The sequence below is a fragment of the Gossypium raimondii genome, chromosome 1 (assembly GCF_025698545.1).
Source record: "Gossypium raimondii isolate GPD5lz chromosome 1, ASM2569854v1, whole genome shotgun sequence".
Lineage (NCBI taxonomy): Eukaryota > Viridiplantae > Streptophyta > Magnoliopsida > Malvales > Malvaceae > Gossypium > Gossypium raimondii.
The window spans coordinates 6,036,696-6,058,353 of NC_068565.1; the positions used below are offsets into that span (position 1 = coordinate 6,036,696).

General features: G+C 31.2%; 1 protein-coding gene and 1 pseudogene across 4 annotated transcripts; both read left to right on the plus strand.

Annotated features, from left to right (window-relative positions):
- The first annotated feature begins 3,276 nt into the window (after positions 1-3,276).
- LOC105778949 (putative disease resistance protein At1g50180) lies at positions 3,277-10,161 on the plus strand. Of its 4 annotated transcripts, XM_012602714.2 has the most exons (6): positions 3,277-4,324; positions 7,306-8,765; positions 8,877-9,118; positions 9,398-9,449; positions 9,598-9,745; positions 9,858-10,161. In XM_012602714.2, the coding sequence occupies exons 1-3, from the start codon at positions 3,301-3,303 to the stop codon at positions 9,099-9,101; spliced, it is 2,709 nt and encodes a 902-aa protein (XP_012458168.1). In that variant the 5' UTR covers positions 3,277-3,300; the 3' UTR covers positions 9,102-9,118; positions 9,398-9,449; positions 9,598-9,745; positions 9,858-10,161. The 4 variants fall into 4 exon arrangements, with proteins under 4 accessions (XP_012458168.1, XP_052486773.1, XP_052486777.1 ...); XM_052630813.1 differs by having other exon boundaries at positions 7,306-9,118; XM_052630817.1 differs by lacking the exon at positions 9,398-9,449 and having other exon boundaries at positions 7,306-9,118.
- A 4,666-nt stretch (positions 10,162-14,827) lies between these two features.
- On the plus strand, positions 14,828-20,521 carry LOC128041236 (indole-3-acetic acid-amido synthetase GH3.17-like; annotated as a pseudogene).
- The last annotated feature ends 1,137 nt before the right edge of the window (positions 20,522-21,658 follow it).

Below are 21,658 nucleotides of genomic sequence, written 5' to 3' on the forward strand. Positions count from 1 at the left end.
TACAATGTCATAAATTAGTACAGAATTTCCCTCAAAAAATAACATCCTAAATTTCCAAGCACCAAATTCATCCTAAAAATTCATACTTCAATCATTTTCTAAAAAGAGTTTCGATCTGTAATTCAGTCTGCATTATTGTAAATTTGCTTTCAAAAAGAAATAAAAATTGTTGAATTGAAATATTTATTTGAAGACTAACTATGTTTGTTTAAAAAGTTTAATTTTATCTAACCAACCATGAAAGGTCTCGGGGGATTTTTTTTGTCCCTTTATAATCAAAACAATACATATAGTATTGATGTTGGGGATCTACCCGTATAAACAACGAGATAGAAAAGGAAGTGAAGATCGAACAAAGAAATATTTACGTAGAAAACTCATCTGAAGAGGATAAAAACCATGGGTAAAGAAAATTTCACTAAAACGGCAAAAAATTGAAAAAAGAGTACAAAATAGAAAAACAAATAAACCCTAAATCCAAAATATAAAACTCTCTCAAGGTTATAAAAATATTTTAAATAGGCTAATATTAAAGTCCTAATATGACTAAATATTCTTAAACTAATCAGAGTTTAATTGGAAAAAGATAGTAGAGTTTAATTGAAAGAAAAAACTCGGTTTAAGTTGAATACATGGCATGACGTCATGCTCCTCCACGTCGTGACGTCGATTCTGTTTGATTTGCATTTATGCAACATCTTCTTTGTCGAGTCATATAAGGGCATAACTTGATTTTTGCAGGATATTAACCAAGTCCAAGCAGTACTTGAACTTTGCAATTGGAAGACTTTTAGTTTTCTAAACTGCCAAATCAAAGTTGACTTGTGTCTACTTCCCATAAACACAGTGCTCTATCTTTTCCAATTCCTACACCCGAGAGAGAACCTCTCTTATTCAAAAAAGTCATGCCTTTTTCGCTTGTATGACCAAGTTGCTTGTACTTCAAATGAGTCAACTCTGACTCCTTAACACATAAGGAAATTGATGTTTTACTGATCATTGTTAAATCCCGTAAAGCATAAAAACTATCAATCTTTTGACCTCTCGTCAGAACGAGAACTCCATGAGATACCTTAATGTTGCTTGACTCCATGACGATCTTACAACCCTTCAAGTATAAACTTCGCAAGGAGATGAGATTCTTTTTTACATCAAACATGTGCCTAAATCTGAAAGTGTCTTGATAATTTCGTCGTAAATCTTGATCTGAATGGTACTAATATTGATTACCTTATAAGGTGAATTGTTCCTCATAAGCACAACTCCACCTTCAACTGAACTATATGTGGAGAATAAGTCCTTGATTAGACACATGGAAAGAACACCCCGAATCTAGAATCCACTCAGATGCAGGCTTAGACCTTTCAATCGTAAACACTAGTAACCAATCATCACCATTATTCTCGGCTACACTAGCATCGGCTGCCTCAACCTTCTGTTTCTCATCGCTCTTAGTAGCCCTTCTGTTTTTACTTTTCAACTTATAACATTCTGCCTTTATGTAACCCAACTTCTTACAGTAGTAACATGTCTTGTCACGATTCCTCGACTTCGATCTTGATCTAAATTTGTTTCGAACAAAATCCTTAGGCTGTTGCATGCCTCTAGTAATCAAAAGCGAGGCTTGACTACCAGACTTGCTACCCAAACCTAACTCATTATATAGTTTTTTCTTACTCAAAAAGTTTCCCTTCACATATTCAAATTAGAGTTTATCTCTACCATAAATCAAGGTTTCCCTAAAAGTTTTATATGAATGGGGCAAAAAGCACAATAATAGCATACTCTGATCTTCATCATCTATATTAATCACAACTTTCTTCTGATCGTTCAATAAAGTAACAAATTGATTGACCCTATGGTTCTCACATTCATCCATAAGGTAAGTGTATAATCGTTATTTAAATACCAAGCGATTTGCGATAGATCTTGTCATATAAAGGGCTTCTAATTTTCTCCATACTCCGTAAGTATGGGCAAAACATTGTTAGTGAGGTACAACTGAATTGTTAAAAGTGTCTTCTCATCAAGCTCTTCCTACTCTGTTTGATTCGCATCTACGAGCTTTTTCAAACCATTTTGAACCAGAATTTTCGTTATCCGAACTTGCCACAAGCTGAAATTTATGATTCTGTCAAACTTCTCAATGTCGAATCTCATTATTGCTATCTTGAACGAGTCGACTTGTGAAAGTTGAACTAGGTTCTGATACTAATTTGTTGGGGATCGACCTGTATAAACAACGAGATAGAAAATGTAGAGAAGATCAAACATACAAATTTTTACGTGAAAAACTCCTCCAAATAAGATAAAAATCACAGGAAAAAAATTTACTAAAATGATAAAAACCGAAAAAGGAAAGTATAAGATGGAGAAACAAATAAACCCTGAATCTGAAATACAAGACTCTCTCAAAAACTCCCCCCAAAACTCTTCATCAAATCTTACATAAGGGATATTCTGTTAACTCCCTAAACATGGTTACAAAGACCCTTTAAATAGGCTAATATTAAAATCTAATATGACTGAAATATTACTAGACTAATTAGAGTTTAATTGTGAGAAGAAACCCAATTTAAGTTAAATACACGTCATCACGTCGTGACGAGGAATATTGACTCGTCTGGACGTTGTTTGTTGCGTCATCATGACGTGGTGCTCCTCCTTGTCCTGATGTCGATTCTATTTCTTCTCTAGTTTTCCCAAATATATATTGACGGCACACCCACAATAGAGTTATTGGAATTATAGTTTGTATTAAAAGGAACCACTAAGAAAAGTATATGATTCCGTTTCTTTAATTTGTATGAATGAAATCCTTTTCTTGCTCTTTTAGCTTTATACAATTAGTAGTGATGAATTAATGATAATTGCTTTGGTGGGGGCAAACCAGTATTCTATTCCTACTACTTAAGGTTCAAGCTTGCGTTTAGTTTCCTGAGCTGAGACTTGAGAGAATACTCTTTGGCGTTAAAAGTAACATATATTAAGCCATTAATGTAAATTGATTGATGTGGTTTAGTGATATACATAATATATTAAAGCAGGAATTGGTTTTCCCTTTAGCGAACAAAGTTGATCGTGTTCCCGTTTGTTCTTTGCTTCAAGCTTGCAGCTGGGAATGGTTAATAATTAATATTTTATTCTTAGCTTTTGTGCAACATTTTGAATCACTTAAACCCGTTCCACAAGCAAGATTAATTCTTTGTTTAAAACTTTGAACACCATAAAGGGGCAATATCAATGTTATCAGAAAACAAAGATTTTCTTTGCTTTGAATTTTTTTGAAAAACAAAAATCATGGATTTCTCAGCCATTTCATCTGTTGTCCAGACTGTTGGGAGATTACTAACTCAGGAAGTCACATCGTTGATGGGCGTGAAGGACCAAGTTGAGGATTTGCAAAAGGAGCTTGAATGGATACAAAGTTTCCTGAAGGAGGCAGACGCGAGGAAAGTTGATAATGAGGTGGTGCGCACCAGTATTAATGAAATCAGAGAATTGGCGTACGATGCCGAAGATGTGATCGAGAGTTTTGCTCTCAAAGTTGCACCTAGAAGGAAAGGAGGTTTCTCTAATGTCATCAAAAGATTTGCTTGCATCCTTAACGAGGGAGGGTTGCTCTGCCAAACCAAGTGCGAGATTCAGAAAATCACAGCCAGAATCACCCGATTGACTCGCCGATTACAAACCTATGATGTAAAACAGCCAAGGGATGGAGCAGGTACAAGTTCTTCAAATCAAAGGCGAGAATTGAGGCGGCCTTATCCTCATATTGTCGACGATAACGTTGTTGGGTTGCATGATGATATCAAGAAGTTGGTGTCAATTCTTGTTGATGAGGAAAGCGGTTGCAAGGTTGTTTCCATATGCGGAATGGGTGGTATTGGCAAGACCACTCTTGCCAAGAAAATATTCCGCCATAGTCAAGTTACTGGTCATTTCAATCGCTTGGCTTGGGTATATGTTTCTCAACAATGCCAAAAAGTAAGAGTTTGGAAAGACATTTTATCTAGTCTTCAAATTGTAAACAATGCTGACAGAGATGAAGAATTAGCAGAGATATTGCATAACTTCTTGAAGGATAACAAATGTTTGGTGATATTAGATGATATTTGGAGCATAGATGCTTGGGATAGCCTTAAATCTGCTTTTCCAATTGCAATGGACAGTAACAGCAAGTTGTTGCTCACCTCTAGAAATAAAGAGATAGTTCCGCATGCAGATAGGAGAGGATACTACTTACATGAATTGCAGTGTTTAAACGATGATGAAAGCTGGGAATTATTTCAAAGGATAGCATTTTCACACCCACATTCTACAGGTACATATTTATCTCTATCTTATTCTAATATATTAGTTGTTTTATTTATATTTTTCTATTAAAAGTTATAAATTAAATCTTTGTAATATGTAAACTTAAAATAGTGTTATGTCGATAATTATATTAGTAGTTTTAAAATTGAATTAAATTGAATTTTCATGCATAAAATTGCACAAATCAAAATTAATTTATATATAACAATATATGTTGGAGTTAAGTGTATGAGATTTATTCCTTAAGTTATCTACATTTAAGTGTATAATTTTATTAATTTATTTGAATTTAAATTATGATAATTAGAAAGGTTAATTCACAATCAAGTGTACATTACTTTTTAAAAAAATAAAATCTTTATTAAAAATTATGAGTAAAAATGTTATAAAAGATAATATTAAATAATTACATATATAATAATCAAATTTATTATAATATTTGTAAATGTTAGATAAGCTATTAACAAAAAAGTAAAATAATTTTCATATTTTCAAATCTCAACTCTTTGATAGCATAATATTGAAATTATGCTTTTGAAAGTTTGAAATTATTTGAACTTATATATATGTTAAACAATTCTGAACTCGGAAGCTTTAAATTAGTAAAATATTTAGTGAATAATTAATATTTTAATAAATAATTAAAAGGATTGCATTAACATCAAGGGCGGAGCCAAAATTAAATTGTAATTTTTTAAGGATTAAATTAAAATTTTATCATTTTAAAGGGTCAAATTATAAATTTACATTTATTAATGTAAAATTTAAAGAGTAAAAATTTTTCTATTTTTATTAATATGTGAAAATGCGTATAAGCTATATTAATACGCTTTCATATATAATTTAATATTTATAAAATTAATTTAAGTTTGAAATTGTATTAAATTTGTAAATTAACTCACAACTATTAGATAATTAAATTGTACTTTTAAGATTTGAAAACTTTTAAAATAAAATTGTTAATTTATTTTTGATAACTAGAAATCATAACAATTTCTAAAAGATTATTTTTCTGAAATCACAACAAATTCTAAAATAATAATGCAAAATAAGCTTCTTCTTTTTTAAATTATAAACTTAAAAAACTAAGCTAAAATTACATAAAATTATAAAACAATTTAGAATTTCTTTAATTATAATTATATTCCATATAAATTTAAAATTAAAATTATTAAAACTGATTTTATAAGAATATTATTTTATATAAATTCAAAAATATTTAAAGTATTATTTTATATAATTAAATTTTTCTAGAATTAAAATTTTAATTTGGGCTCAAAATCCATTGAAGTGTATTTTTTTCTGTAATTGTTTTTAATTTTCTAAAAATGGCAATTTTTCCTCAACATAAAAATTAACGATTAATTTTTCTTTCAAAAACTAACAGGAATATTGAAATATTATGTGTTTATTTTTATTTTTTGAGAAATGACAATGCTGATCTTTGTGATTATTTTCATTATAATTTTAGAAAAAGTAACGTTTAAAAATTCATTTTATTTAAAATTTAATTTTAGTAAAATTTTGTATATAAAATAATATTTTTATCTTTTTAATCTAAATTTTCTATAATTCAAATTTGTATATATAAATTTTTTATAATGTTAGAAATAATTTTTTTAAAGAATGTTAGAAATAGTTTTTGAATGTTTTCGAAGGCTTTTAACAATTTTGTAATTTCATAAAATAAATTCATATCTTTTATAGATTTTTTTACGTATAATTGAATAAAAGTGTAATTATTAATTATTATACACTCTTGCAATTACAAAGAATTGTAATTCCCTAAACATGTTTAGTTAACAAAGTGTAATTATGTTGCAATCTCTTATGTCATATTTGATAGTACAAATTTTAATTACACAATTACATAATTTTTAAAATATTAATTATTATAAAAATTATTAGTATGATAAAATATTTTTAAACAAATAACAAAAATAAAAATCATCATATTTGTTTAATTATTCTAGTGCATATTTGTTTATTTTTTTAATATTTAACATATGCTCATTATCATCATTTGTTAGTCAACCGAGTTCATCGTTATTTGAATTTGAATTTACATCATTAAGATTGTTAAGTTCTCATTTTCTATATCCTCTACGATGTATGAATCATCTCAATTTTACCTATGATTGAAGTTATGAAATAGACAATATGTTGATACAATGCAACCTTGTTTTTATATTCTATACTAATGTGATGTTAATAAAAGGAAATATTTTTTAGAACAATAAATGCCTTCTTAATTACATTTTGAAGTCTTAAATATCTTAAATTAAAGAGTTTACCAACTGTATATGATATTTGTATTTGACACTATTTTCTCAAATGTTATTATACATCACGATATGGTGCGAGAACACATTTTCTATTTCCATAATTAATATCAAATTTCTAATATTTGGATTCATTTTCCAAATAGTTTGTAGTTTTAATTATAAAACTTATATAAACTTAATTTGAGAAAATAAAAAATTTACAATATATAACTTTTGTAAATTGTCCATAACTTTGAAAACAATTCTTATAAATAATGGTTTTTTGGGTAACTTTAGAAAGTTATTTTTATAAATAAATTATAATTAAAATTTTTATTAATAAGCATATTATTTTTATGATATATAATATGGAAATATAAATAAATTATCTCCACATTTTTAAGTCATAACTTTTATAAATAAATATATTATATAAATTATTTTTATTATAAACTTTTTTTATAATTTTAGAGTTTTAAATATTTAAATAATATTTTTTTGTATGTTATATCTGAAATTTCAAAACATAACTTTTTTCTATACATTTAAAGTGATTTGATAATAAAAAATTAAATTAAAATTCACTTAATTTAGCACACCTAATTTGTAAGATATCACATACGAATACGATGATGTTTTTTTTAATTTATTATTCAAAGTAATGAAAAGTTGTCTGTGATGCTGACGATGAATAGTAATTGTGTTTTTTATTTTTATTTTTCAGAAAACATAACTGATGCAAAAATGAAAGATTTGGGGAAGAAAATGGTTCATCAATGTGCAGGGCTGCCGTTAGCCATCATTGTATTGGGAGGCATTTTGGCTACAAAGAGTTCAATACATGAATGGCAAATTGTGCATAAAAATACTAAATCATACTTAAAGAAAGGCAAAGGAGGTGCCCAACATATTGAGCATGTGTTAGCCTTGAGTTATGATGATTTGCCGCCTTATTTAAGACCATGTTTCCTTTATTTGAGTCAATTTCCAGAAGATTACCAGATACCTGCAGAAAGATTGATTCAACTATGGGTTGCAGAAGGCCTTGTGTCATCAACAGAGGATGAAGGAAATGGAGGAGAAGTTATGGAGGATGTTGCAGAAGGCTTCTTAGATGAGCTTGTGGAAAGGTGTATGGTTCAAGTTGGGGAAAGAGACCCAACCTTGAAGATCGAAACTTGCCACATGCACGATCTAATGAGAGATCTTTGCCTGTCAATAGCAAAGCAAGAAAATTTTCTCAGCATCATCAATGATTCCTCATTGTCTCCATCCAATACGAGGGCAGTCCGTAGAATTGTTGTACATCAACACATTCATGTTCAGCGCATTAAAAGTAGTATTCCTCTCAGATCCATCTTGTTCTTTTGGAGCCCGTTTGATTTGGAATCGGAACCCCGTGAAAGAGATGAGGATGATTTTTGCTGTGTGGTCTGGTTTGTTTGTGTGATGCTGAAATGGAAGAGATCTTGGAAGTACATGTTTGGAAAATTTAAGAAGCTTAGAGTTCTAAGTTTTGAAGGAGACATGCTAGGATATTCAGGATGTAAGTTATCTAGTGCTATAGGTAATCTCATCCATCTCAGATTCTTGAATTTATGTGGTATTGAATTCATTTGGTCAAAAATCCCTTCGTCTCTGGGCAACTTAAGGTGTTTGCAAACCTTGGATTTAAGAATTTCTGGTCATGCTGATGATGGTGCTATGAATGTACCTAACATAATATGGAAGTTGGAACAGTTAAGACATCTCTATCTCCCGATGATGACTGATAAGACCAAATTGAAGTTGCACACGTTGACAAACATTTTAACACTAATCAACTTCAACACAAGGAACTGCTTCATTGCAGATCTTTCCAAGTTCACAAAACTTAGGAAGTTGGGGATTCTTGGGCCATTCAATATTGATGATTTTAAGGAGGAGCTGGATAAGAATCTGCCAATTATAGCAAGTGACTGCCTTCGGTCCTTGTCTATTTGGAATGATAAAGGAATAGATCCGAAAGTATTAGCTCACCTCCTTTCGAGTTGTGTTAATTTGTGTGAGTTGATTTTAGAAGTGAAGATAGAGAAGTTACCAGATTTTCACCATTTCTCTTCGAGTATCGCTTATGTACACTTGACAGAGTGCAAGCTTGTGGAAGATCCTATGCCAACACTAGAGAAGCTGCCCAATTTAAGGGTACTGGAATTATATAACTATGCTTTCATTGGAAAGGAAATGGTTTGCTCTGCACCCCATTTTCCTAAACTTAAGTCTCTAACGCTTGCATGCCTTTGGAATTTGGAGAAGTGGAAGGTGGAAGAAGGAGCCATGCCTGCTCTACGCTATTTGGAGATTAGACGTTGTGAAAAACTGAAGATGCTTCCAGATGGATTGAGATGCATTGTAACCCTCCAAGAATTAAAGATTGAGTATATGCCAAAGGAATTTAAAGATAAAATGGTGCAAGGAAGAGAAGATTTCTACAAAGTCCAGCATATTCCTTCCATCATATTTTCTAACTGTGACATATAATTATATATACTTGTCAGGTAACTTTACAATCTATACTGTAGATGCTTGGTTTTTTTTTTTTTGGCATATTTAATCTCTACTTTCTGTGAAATCTATATCTCTTCTTCTTGATTAAAAACCTATGAATTCGGGGTATGCATTTATAATCTATTCTTCTCCTCTGTAGAACTGTCAATTTCATTCTACTTTCATTCCTTTTCTTTGAAATAATTTGCGTAGAATTTTTTGATTGGGGAAAAACAGTATGCATGGTTTTGCAAATTTATAAATCAATCAAACAAACATTCTTTTTTCAGGAGAACCAAGTGTCAAAGTGTGGTGTTGTGCTTAATTCAATGCATCAGTATGGTAATGAATTTGAACTAGCTTTCTTAAATCATGAGGACAAGCACTTGTTCAATTTTGTTAATATTTCATTCGGTAATCTTTTTATTCAGAAAATAATCAGACCTTGATTTCAACCTATGTTTAATAATGACTTGTATTGATTTTGCAGGTAAGAGGAGGGACTGCCATTCGTTGATGCTGATCTGTGGCCACCCTCTTTCTAATGTTGTAAAATTGTCTATTTGGATGTTATATTGTATCTTCTACCTTACGGTGTCCGTTGATCAATGGAACCTCTTTGGTTTGGTCTACAACTTGTAATTAAATACTCTTATTATTATCAATAATATGACTCCTCAGCTTGTTCTCTTTTCTGTTAATTTTATTTCTCTTTAGCTGAATTTTGCATGCCTCTCCTTGTTGCTGCAGCATATTTGGCTTTTGCAGATGATAAAGCCACTATGTTTTGCTTCCTCGAAATCCAAGAAATCAGCTTTGATCCCAAGCAGAAAAGATGACTCGAAGTACTCCTATCTTTGACTGAACCTGCCCAATCTCTAACCATAAAACCGACCAGATTGGTGCTCAATTCTTTCACATATCTCAACCCTTGCATCTTCGTTCCTTACAAGTACTTGAGTAGTCTCTTTGCAGCAGCATAATGAATCTTGCTCGGGTTGCTCATGAACCTCAAAAGAACACTTATGGGCTGAACAATATCGGGCCTTGTATTAGTGAGATAAATTAGAGGTCCCACTAAGCTTCGCTAAAGCTTCTCATCAGCCATCTCTCTATCATCATCTTGCTGCAACTTCTCATTAAATGTCATTGGCGTAGGCACTGACTTGCAAGTCGACATTTGAAACTTCTTTAATAAATCCTCCACATATTTTTCCTGCGAAATAAAAATCTCGCCACTTAATTGCTTAACTTGAAACTCGAGAAAATACTTCATAAGGTCGAGATCAACCATCTTAAACTCTTTCATCATGGCTTTTTTAAAATCTTCAACCATCTTCATACCGATTCCTGCATAGATCACATCATCAACCTAAAGGCATACTATTAAAAATTCTCGTTTACTCCAACCTTCACATAGAGGGAAGGCTCGCTTGGGCTATGTTGAAGACAAAAGTGCTGAAAGTACAAGTCAATCTTACTATTCTAGGCTCGAGGGGCCTGTTCTAACCCGTAAAGACACTTACGAAGCTGATGCATTTTTTCTTCCTTTCCCGTTACGGCATATCCTTCAATCTAGTGTACATATACTTCTTTTTCCAACTATCCATTCAAGAAGGCTCAATATACTGCCAATCAATGAGAAAATATTATATTGGGGTACTCGGGGAACTCGAACGCATGCGACGCATCAGGATTTATGCTCGACATGTGCGCTTCAGGGTCATTGTGTATGACAATGCCATGACTCGGGTTCTTGATCAAAGGGGCGTAAACATTTTCATCATCATCCACACCTTCGTCATCGATATCATCTGGGACCTAAAATCTTCACCCTCAAGAAGGCTCGATATGCCGCCAATCAATGAGCAAATATTATATTAGGGTACTTGGGGAACTCGAACACATGCGACACATCAAGATTTACACTCGACATGTGCGCTTCAGGGTCATTGTGTATGACAATGCCACAACCCGGGTTCTTGATCAAAGGGGCGTAAACATTTTCATCATAATCCACACCTTCGTCGTTGATATCACTGGGACCTAAAATCTTCACCCTCATTATCAAAATGATCATTTATTACCGGATCCATCTTCACCATCCACATCAGCCTCAATCATAACTAGATGTATCTGTAAACAGGGACCCGAATTAAGGTTGTCATATGCAGTCCGAGCATGGTGTGGATTTTTGGCCCATCTCAATGTCACTCCATCACCGGATGGTTTTGCTCATCCAACATTAAGATCGATCTCCAACCTATACATATACGATCATCTATCGACAGACGCTTTCAAAATCTCTATACACAAGTCTTGAACTTCATATTGTTAACTTAATGAAATGAAATCTTGTAATGGCCCAAATTTAATGTTATCAGAATAGTGGTTTCGTAACCACAAATCCGATGAGGGAAAATTTATTTTTCTTATATTTTTATGGTCTATGATTTCACAAAATGATTTCGTGAAAATTTCATTCGAAAATTTTGACGTTTGGGCACTCAATTTAGTCAAAAGGACTAAATTGTAAAAAGTGAAAAAGTTGAGTTCTACATGTTAGAGGTGTCCAATTGTTATGAAACTTTAAATTGGAGGTCCTTATATGGTAATTAGACCATTGATTAAGTTGGTAGACAAAAATGGACATGAGATAAGTGAAATAGAAAATTTTTAAGTTAGGGGTAATTTGGTAATCTAGTAATTAAAATTAATTAAAAGGGAAAAAGATGGCAAATTGTGCTCATCTTCTTCATTTGGACGAAATCAGCAAGGGGGAAAGCCATAGTTAGGGTTTTCAAACTTCCAAGCTCCATAATCAAGAAGAACGAAACTCGAGGCTAGATAAAGGAAAGAATAAAGTTGAAGGCTAAGTTGGTGAATTTGGCTATATTTGGCACCGAGGTAAGTTTACGGTAAATAAATGCAATATTTCAATAATTATTATTAATGTTGCTATTTTCCAGCAACTATGAATTTATATTGATGTTAATTTAAGTATAAAATGATAATGAATTAATATTAAAAAGTCCCGTTGATACATAAGGAAAGTACTGGATACAAATGTCATGACATTTGGGTAAAGAGATCCCATGTAAGACCATGTCTGGGATATTGCATTGGCATCCTTGAGATCATGAGAGGTCTCATGTAAGACCATGTCTGGGACATGGCGTTGGCACCGAGACGAGAGGTCCCATGTAAGACCATGTCTGGGACATGGCTTTGGCATGTTATGATCAGAAGAAACCCAAGTATCCTTATTGTTCCAATGTGGCTCAACGGGCTAATAAACGAATCGTGTGCATGAAAGGTCAGTTAAAAGTAAAAATGGCAAGCTCAGGTGAGTTGTAATATTTAAGAATTTATTATATTAACAATTTATATTCAATGATGCAGCAAGAGAGGAGTAAGTTATGAACACAATTATATTAAGTAAACAAACAAGAGAACTAGTATGAGATTAACTAAAGAGTAAACTAGAGATATAGACACTTGAGTTTAATTATTTGTGTTAAGTATTATTATTTATTTGCTAGTAAACTTACTAAGCTTTATACTTACGTCTTTTATTTCTTTTCTCTTATAGTATTGCAAGGCTACTTCAAGAATCCTAAAGAGGTCAGAGATCGTCCACACTATCAAGAACAACTACTCGGTATTTTATGATGAAACATGTTTGAGTTATGGCATGTATAGGGATTTAGTTATTTCATATGTTTGTAATTATGGTTTTGCTATAGAAAGATGTGTAAGCATTTGATGATGAATGGTTGTTTAAATGGTCAAGGATGAAGATGTTTGTTGTTATAAAATTCTAGGTGATAAATTATGTATGGAAATCATGAAAGAGTAAAATTTTGCAAAGAAATAGAACTCAGACAGCAACAGTGATGTAATTTTGAAAAATCACCTAGGATAGTATAAAATGAATTAGAGAGTGAATGATATATGGAATTAAAGCTTGTTGAGTCTATTTTCATGGAAAATAACGGTTTAACAAAAGAAATTTTATATTTTGAGATATGTGAATTTTAGTGAGACAGGGTCAGATCTATTTTTGGAGTCCCATGTTCTGAATTTAGAAAATCATTAAAAATTGTAAAAAAAAATGGTTAAGAGTTATAGTTTATATGTCTAGATTCCTTGTTGAGTCTATTTTCTGTAAAAACAAGTAAGAACTTCATATGAAAATCCTACAGTGAGAAAACTTATTTTTAGTGGCAAGAGGTCAGGACAGTCAGGTGGTGAAACAGGGGAGACTTTAACTAATAAACTGTACTAATTGGCTGAACCAAAAATTCTAAAAATTTTATGGTAAGTATATATATAAGTCTAGTTTTATGGAAAATTTACGGAGTTAAATTTTGAGTTCCGTAGCTCAAGTTATAATTAATTTAGTAACTACTGCCCAATTGGACAGATTTGCTGTAAATAGTGAAATAAATTTTCAAACCAAGTGTTTATGCACCGAATTAGTAAGATAAGCTAAGTAATGTCTCGTGCTCGACTCCGGCAACGGTATCGGGTAAGGGGTGTTACACATCTTCAACGGGCTCCATATCTGCTAACTCGGCAAACAATTGAACGTGTTCAGTGTTAACCCTCCTAGTGGGGCAGTATTGTACAACTATTATCTCCACGTCTTCAGCATCTAAACGTTTAATCTCAGTAAATTTTAAGATTTGACGAAATTGAACATTTATAAAATAGTCTCTATATCCTCCTCCCATAACATCGAGCAAATTTTGCATTGATTTTTCCTTTCATATCATTAACAGACACATTCCTTACAAATTTCATTCCTATTTTTTGTCGAGATTGAAATATGCAACCAACAGTTGTTTTTAAAATTAATCCATCTAAATGAACCATACGATGAATTGGTTTTTCATATTCTATACTAACTTGAACCTTACTTTTGCAGTGGAAAACACAAATCTTCCTTCTTTTTTCTTTTCTCCTCTTCTACAAAATATATTTTTTCTTCTTAGATATTGCTACAAAAAATTTCAATAAAATACTAGCTTTCAAAACTAATATATTGTTGGTCAGGTGGGTTAGGGTATATATAGCGATCGGAGGTGCCGCTTGACACATCGATGGTATTGATTAAAATATATATTTTAGAAATGGAAAAAGAACATGAAAAAAAATCAGGAAAAAAAAGCTGAAATGAAAAGAAAATGTAATGACCCATTTTCAGTAAATCGAAATAGTGGTTTCGTAGCCACAAATCCGAGCTAGAAAGAAAATTTATTTTAATATTGTGGTATGGTCTATATTATGATAGGAAGGTTGCATGAAAATTTTGATAATAAAATTTTATTGATTATATGGTAAAATTTATTTAAATAGATTAAATAAAAAATGCATTTCGGGACTTTGTTCCTCAGAATGGATTCGTAAATATTTATTATAAATATTTACGAAGTTAGTTGTGTATCTAATTATGTTTTGACTAGGATAATTTGATGTAATTAGAAGAAATTAGGAAAAGGGATTAGATCGAAATAAGTGTGAAAGTTTAATTATAAATTAAAGAAAGTTAAAAGGACCAAATAGGAAGTATGCCTTTTCTAAGATTGAGGCGGCATAACAAATGAAATATCTAAGATATTTTTATTTAAAATATATATTATATATTATATTATTTAATTAATAAGTTATATTATATTATATTATATTATATTATATTATATAAAACAAATGAAAAGAAAGAAACAGAATAGAATTTGAAACGGAACAGGGAGAAAGAAAGAAAGAAAGAAAAAGTAAAGAAGAAAATTAGAGTTTTAAGGTTCAATTTTAAATTGGTAAGTCAAATTAAGTTCTTTTCTTGAAATTTTGAGTTTACTAGTAGGTATATGTTGAAATTTTGAAAGTTAGTAGAATTTTTTATGTAGTTTATATTGAATTAGTGGATGAATTAGATTGAATTGATGAAAATTCAAACTAGGATTGGGAAAAGGATTAAATTGGGGAAAACGTTATAAGTTTAATGTAAAATTGTAAGAAATTGATATTTAGGTTTATTAGTGAAAATTTGAGAGTTAAGTCAAGTTGTAAGTAGAATTTAAGTAAAAATAAGGTATAGATTGTGATAGAAATAGAAATAATTTTAGTTATGAATTAAATTGAAATGTTATCTAAGGTAAGAAATTATGAAATTATTATATCATATATGTTTATTTTATTAAATAATATAGGAAATTTATTTGATTGTTTTTTTTCTAATATATAAATGTTATGTGTTTTATATGAAATTGAAGAGAAAGAAAGGAAAGGAAATGATCTAATTGAAGAAAAAGGAAAAGAGAAGGCTAAGGAGTGAAGGAAGACATCATCTCAACCTTTTGTTGTAAGAACTACAAGATTATTTTACTTTAAATTTTTTTATTTAAATGCTTATATTATAGTATAGAATTATTTAGAAATAAAATAAAATAAAGTAAAATAAAAGATTATAGAATTATGAAATTTGTAAAGAAAATGATAGATGGAAAGTATAAGGTGGTATATTGTTTGAACATTAAGTAAATGTTGTGACAAAAGTATATATATGTGAAAATGGTGTGATAATTGTGAATTGTGAAATAAGCACTAAATTGTTATGATGGAGAAATGAGAAGTGTTTTTCGAAATAATTCTATAAAGTATTTAAATGAATGAGATTCAGTTCTAATGCCCAAGTAGATGGATTTTAGAACTACCAGGATATTAGTGGCATGCCATTAAGGAACTTAGCGCGCTCTCTGATTTTTAGCACGTTAGTGCTCTCTGACTATTAGCACGTTGGTGCTCTTTGATATTTAGCATGTCAGTGCTCTCTGTATAGCACTTTAGTGCTCTCTGTTCATTAGTGCATAATAATGCACCTCTGTATTTGTTTCATATATCCGGTGTGTTCTAGAAAATCTACTTTGGGCTAAGATTATGATTTGTGGATAAAAGCGAATCATTAAAATGCTAAGTTTGACTCGAGGAGGTAAAGTCAAGATAGAAGATCTCTCATCTCATCACATCCTCAAGAGCTTCAAAAGTAGGTACCATATTTTGAATTAAAATGGCATGTACATAGACAGTCAGTTATGCTTCCATGTGTTAGGAACTAAAATGTAAACTCTTGAACTTCTATCTATTTTTAGGTACTTTACGTATTTTGGTATATATATGAAATGAATTAGTAAAACTATATGTATGTTTGCAAATATGGTTGGTAAGTTAAAATGCTATGTATAAATGTTTTAATTAAACAATATCTAGCTATAACCGTTTTGGCACCAAATGTAATATCCTTATACTGGGTCAGTACGATTAGACCATGTAGAGGGTTGTTATAGAAAGGGCATGGGAGCTCGTGACCATCTGATCACGAGTTCTCATGCCCTTTCTTTTCATTCACAACTTTTGTTTTCTGATTTATGCTTTTTTTCCTTTTCTTCTGTTTTCTATTTGACCAACAGGTAAAAAAATGTTTTAACTTTCTCGGTGTTGCCTAACATGCCGACGATACCATTAAAAAATATTTTTAAACTTAGTATACCCATTTATTTTTTGGGTATTTTTCAAAATTACTTATCGGTGCTGCCTAATACAATGGTGACACAAAAAAAAATTAAAAAACTAATCATGTTGTAATGATTGGAGCAAATTTTGGATGGTGCAGTTGGTGTGTCAGGAGGCACCAGTAAAGAACTATAGCAAATATCTATTTTCGTAAATAATTTTTTACTTACCCATTTTGATAAATAATTTTTTTTACATTATTTGAGTAAAAAAATTCCAAATATCCTCATTTCTACAATTTGCAAATCAAGTACCTCATTTCTACAATTTTAATCTAATAGAAATAAATAATTAAACTGCACCGAGGAAGGTGGATGTATACGTTCGGAGATTTGTTGACTTTCATGTCGGTAAAAGAGTCCAAACCATCTCGAGATTTGTTTATCTTCACATCTCATGGTGATGTTTGTAGTACATTCCGAGAAATCAAAACTAAGTTGTAGATTATCTAGCCAAACAAACCTTGATCAGAATTGATAATTTGCAAATATTCGATGCTCCTCATCCGATGACGCACACGTTAATGGATTTGGACAAGAATAATAATATTTTTTCCTTTTCAGAATACTATTTTGTAATTAGTTTTACTTTAGTATTTTCACACACACAAAAATATATATATATATATATAAGCCTTATAAAATTGCAAACACCGAGGCCCTCCCCTGCTTTCGTGTATTATATATATATAAGAGTAAACTACACCCATGGTCACTTTTGTTTACCTTAGGTTACGTTTTAGTCACTTATGTTTGAAATATTACGTTTTAGTCATTTACGTTATCATGTTGTAACATTTTAGTCACTGAGCCATTAATCGTCGTTAATGGTGTAACGGTAAGCTAACGTGGAACATTAAATCATCATTTCAAACAAAATTTTAAGTTAAATTATACAATTGATCCCCATATTTTTTCGTTTTAAGCAATTTAATTTTTTTCTCTTATGTTCTTTAAACTTTCCTCTCTTTTTTCCATTCTCTTTTGTTTCTTCCTCTGTTTTCATACATTTCCTATTTCTTTTAACATATTAGGAAGTCAAATTGGCAGTGAAAAAAGAAGTAGGAAGTCGACTATCATCATTGCCTATAACCAAAACCCATACCATACTTCTTTCTTCACTGCCAATTCGACTTCCTGGTATGTTAAAAGAAATAAAGAAAGTAGGAAAACAGAGGGAGAAGCAGAAGGGAATAGAAAAAAGCAAGAAAGTTAAAAGAACCTAAAAGAATTAAATTGCTCAAAACGAAAAATTATGGGGACCAATTGTATAATTTAACCTAAAGTTTTTGTTTGAAATGATAATTTAACGTGCCACGTCAGCTTACCATTACACCATTAACGACAATTAACGGCTCAGTGACAAAATATTATAACACGATAACGTAAGTGACTAAAACGTACCATTTCAAACATAAGTGACTAAAATGTAACTTAAGGTAAACAAAAGTGACCATGGGTGTAGTTTACCCTATATATAAAAAGCCTTATAAAGTTGCAAACAGCAAGGTGTTATTATCATATTCTTAGTCAAGAAATTACAGTTAGGTTCAATGGAAATTACAAAAGAATATGAAGATGGATTGAAGCTGATGGAAGAACTAACCACCAATGCTCAGCAAATCCAAGAACAGGTTTTGAGCCAAAACTGACCACAAATGCAGGAACACAGTATCTGAGTCGATTCATCAATGGCGATGCCGACAAGCAATGCTTCAAAACCAATGTTCCCATTGTTACTTATGAAGATATCAAGCCTTACATTGACCGGATCGCCAATGGGGAGACATCAAACATCCTTTTAACCCAACCCGTCCACGAGTTCCATTTAAGGTCTAAATTTCTTGTCTTTCTTTTAAATTTTCTTGCTATATATGTTTCCTAGTTCCTACCATTTCAATTCCCTGTTTCATTATACGCAGCACTGGAACTTCAGGAGGCCTGCCGAAGTTGATACCTGTGACGGTTGGAACTTATAATCAAAGAGCTGTTTATTATTTTACCCTGTTGGGATCTCTGATGAATAAGTAAGAAACTGTAGTACTGCATGTATGTATGTATGTGATATTTCAACCAAATCAGAAAACTAACTAGTAAATGAGTTCTATTTATTCAGACAATTTGGATTTGGTGACTTGGACAAAACCGGCAAGAGATTGCAACTTTTGTTTGCCAAAACAGGGTCTGAAACCGCTTGCGGCCTCAAGGCAACAACTGTTCCCCAGTTTAGAACCGCCATTCCCAAGCTTTTAACAAGCCCATTGAGACAATCTTTTGCCCAGACAACAACCAGAGCATGTTCTGCCAACTACTCCTCGGTTTAATACACCGAGACGAAGTTGTTTCAGTCGGCTCGACCTTTGCCACCGTTGTGCTAAGAGCCATCAAGTTTTTAGAACAGCACTAGGGAGAGCTATGCTCCAACATAAGAACGGGTCGAATAAGCGATTGGGTCAACGATCCGGCTGCCGAAACATCGTAACATCGATCGTAAAGCCTAATCCTAAACTGGCCGATTCAATCGAAAACCTATGTGGTTGTAAATAATGGGAAGGAATATTCAGAAAGGTATGGCCTAAAGCCAAGCTTGTCGATGCTATTACCACAGGTTTTATGAGCCAATACGCTGAAACACTTGAATTCTACAGCGGAGGGCTGCCTTTAGTGTCAACTGGTTATATTTGCTCGGAGGCTATTTGTGGGATCAATTTAGAGCCTCTAAGTAAGCTTTTTGAGGTCTCTTACACATTCTTCCCCTACATGGCTTACTTTGAATTCCTTCCTGTGGAAAAAGACGGCGCAACCATATGTCCGAACAGATTTAGTTTAATGCTAAACCTGTTGATCTTGTAAATGTGAAGCCTGGTCACTATTACGAATTGCTTGTTACAACTTATGGAGGTAAAATTCCTTATCTGATCTATAGCAATTAAAAAATCCCTTTGCTATACTTACATTTAGGATTTGGTCCTTTTACTTTGACATAATTCTATCCCTTTATTTTACTTTTATAATTTAATTATTTTGGTTAAAATATTTATGTGCATTTTTACTTAAGAATACCTCATTCAGCATGATGAATTAGTAAAATGATTTACATCGGTAAATTTAAGTGTCATAATTAAGTGTATAATCAAAATATCGCAAATTAAAGTTCAAGGACTAAAACCCAATTTTAAACATAATAGAAGGGCCAAAACTATAAATTTACCTAAAAGAAAAGTTTCATGTAATATCTAATGTTATCTTTGATAAGTATTTTTTAAGGATTATATCAATACAAAGTTGAAGACATTTTAAAGGTGATCGGTTTTTATAACAACACACCTTGATTTCAATTCATAGAGAGGCAGAACGTTATTCTAAATATCGAATCAGATAAAACAAGTGAATTGAATCTTTTAAATGCAGTGAACCAAGCAAAGACTCTTATTGATTCATTAGGGTTCATCTTGAGATGGTACACTAGCCATGTTGATGCATCTTCAATACCAGGCCACTATGTCGTATTTTGGGAGCTCAAGGCAAAAGAAGGCAACGACAATATTGTAGAGCTTGATAGGACGATAATGACGGAATGTTGCTCTAGAATGGAAGAGTCATTGGATTTTATATACAGATTGTATAGGAAGGAAAATGCAATTGCAGCTTTGGAGATGAAGGTTTTGAAGCATTAATGGATTACCATGTGTCTCAAGGAGCTTCTTTGAGCCAATACAAGGGATCTACTTGCATTAAATCTAAAGAAGCCATTCTAGTGTGATGGCAAGGTTTTTTATCCCGAAGAAACCAAAGGAATTTGGTTAATTTTTACTTTTGGTATCATTCCAATTATAAAATTTAGTTGTTACCCAACTGATAATAATAATAATCTATCAGTTTTATGTTATGTTAAATTGTAATTTTATAGTATTTTTAATTTGATTAATTTTATCTCTTATATTTTTTGATATTTCAATTCGACTCAAATAACATCTATATTAAATTCATTAACTAAATAATGTAACTTTTTACTAGTATTGTGTAAAAATAATAATCTAACATGACATTACATGACTTTTCTATTACATGTTATAAAATTTTAAGTAAATAAATGGTTGCCCTCAAAAAAAAAAAATTTTGTTTAATCCTAAAAACTACAAAAATATATGTTAATACAATAGTAAAATTACATTTTAATTCTCATGAAAATATATAACTCAATTTCACCTCCGTCCCAAGAAAATTTTTAGCTTCGTCTTTGATGTCTATCACATAATATTTTAAAGATAGCAAAATTCAACTTAATGAATTTAGTGGCTAGCCTTATATTAGAAATAAAATTTAAAAAGAACAGGTATTAGAAATGAAAAAATTAGATTTATTGATTGTTACATGAAAAATAAATTATGTCGAACACTTTTCAAGAAAGAATTTCAATCAAAATTAGATTTAAGAGATGATATTTTGAAAAAATGTCACTAATTTAAATATAAATCATAAAATTGATATAAAATTTGTTTCAATTAAAATTTTATCTCAAAAGAAAAGAAAATTAATTGTGAGTTTAACTCAAATAAGGCAATAAATCTTCATGTAACAGGAGATGAAATTGTGTGGAATTAATATGTCACACTATTTATATTAATTTTGGATAGATTAATGTGTCGTTTTGATTTTCAATATTTTTTGGAACAAAAGTCATAAAGGTTTAATCCATATAACACTTTAATCACACTAAATCAAAAACCCAAGAATAAAACAAAACCACCTAATTTGACCATCGCCCAAAACGTGATAAAATCATGAATAAAGTTCCAGTCATAAATGCCAATTTGGGGCAGTCAATGGCTGCCATTGCCAGTGGTAACCCCTAAAGTACACTCACCAAACTACCTTCGTATCTTTTATTTTCAATTTAATAATTATCCATTAAATTTAAAATCAAATCACTGGACCAAAGCATCGTATTTTCATTAAACCAATCAAACCAAGACATGC

What these genes read in the sequence shown, in the direction of transcription:
- LOC105778949 (XM_052630813.1), top strand. Translation starts at nt 3,301, where the DNA reads ATGGATTTCTCAGCCATTTCATCTGTTGTCCAGACTGTTGGGAGATTA. An exon ending in TTCACACCCACATTCTACAG is followed by an intron (nt 4,325 to 7,305) that starts GTACATATTTAT and finishes TTTATTTTTCAG; the next exon opens with AAAACATAACTGATGCAAAA.